At 48.9% G+C, this 878-nt stretch overlaps 1 protein-coding gene across 2 annotated transcripts in view; it reads right to left on the minus strand.

Moving 5' to 3' along the window:
• The window catches only part of PPTG_22501, a gene marked incomplete at its 3' end in the record, with an annotated part of 22,027 nt that overhangs the window by 10,776 nt on the left and 10,373 nt on the right, over positions 1-878 (minus strand). For both annotated transcript variants that reach the window (XM_008904353.1, XM_008904354.1), the window contains exon 3: positions 1-875. In XM_008904353.1, coding sequence (XP_008902601.1) covers positions 1-875 — 875 coding nt within the window. The remainder of the gene's footprint in view (positions 876-878) is intronic.

An 878-nucleotide genomic window follows, 5' to 3' on the forward strand; every position in this document is an offset into this window, starting at 1 on the left:
TTGATATCGACACCAAAGATCGGGGCATTAGCAGTATCAATCAGGCGAGTGTACTCCTGTTCCTGAGCGATACGTTCAGTGATGTCTTGGCCGATTCCAACCATACCAATCACTTCTCCGTGTTCATTGAACCTCGATGTCGCATTCAGCAGAATCTCCACTCTCCGTCCTGCCTTGGTCATCAATGGGAACTCGAAGTTTGCTGTTTCAACTCCATCAAGGGCTTTCGACAAAACGCGACCAACTGCCTCGCGATAGTCTTCCGTGATAAACTTCTCCACCAAGTTCTCACCCATCACGTCATTGGGCGTGTACTGCGTGATCTCTGCTGCCTTCTTGTTCCAGATATTCACGCAGCCATTCACATCCACACCGAAGATCGGGGCATTGGCCGAGTCAATTAATCTCGTATATTCTTGCTCCTGGGCAATGCGATCAGTGATATCCTGGCCAATACCAACCATACCCATGACCTCTCCACGCTCATTGTATCGCGGTGTTGCGTTTAGCAAGATTTCCACGCGACGACCTGCCTTCGTGATCAACGGGAACTCAAAGTTGGCAGTTTCAATACCTTCGAAAGCTTTCTCCAACACACTCCGCACGGGAATTTTGTACTCATTCGAAATGAATTCGGCCACCAAGTCCTTGCCCAACACATCCTCGTTCGTGTACTGCATGATGTCGGCAGCCTTTCGATTCCAGATATTAACGTGACCGTTAATGTCTACACCGAAAATTGGAGCGTTCGCAGTATCAATCAAACGGCTGTACTCTTGTTCTTGAGCAATACGCTCCGTAATATCTTGGCCAATACCAACCATGCCCTTCACTTCGCCGTGCTCGTTGTATCGTGGTGTAGCGTTCAGCAAGATCTC

The sequence above is a fragment of the Phytophthora parasitica genome, assembly GCF_000247585.1.
Source record: "Phytophthora parasitica INRA-310 unplaced genomic scaffold supercont2.17, whole genome shotgun sequence".
NCBI lineage: Eukaryota > Oomycota > Peronosporomycetes > Peronosporales > Peronosporaceae > Phytophthora > Phytophthora nicotianae.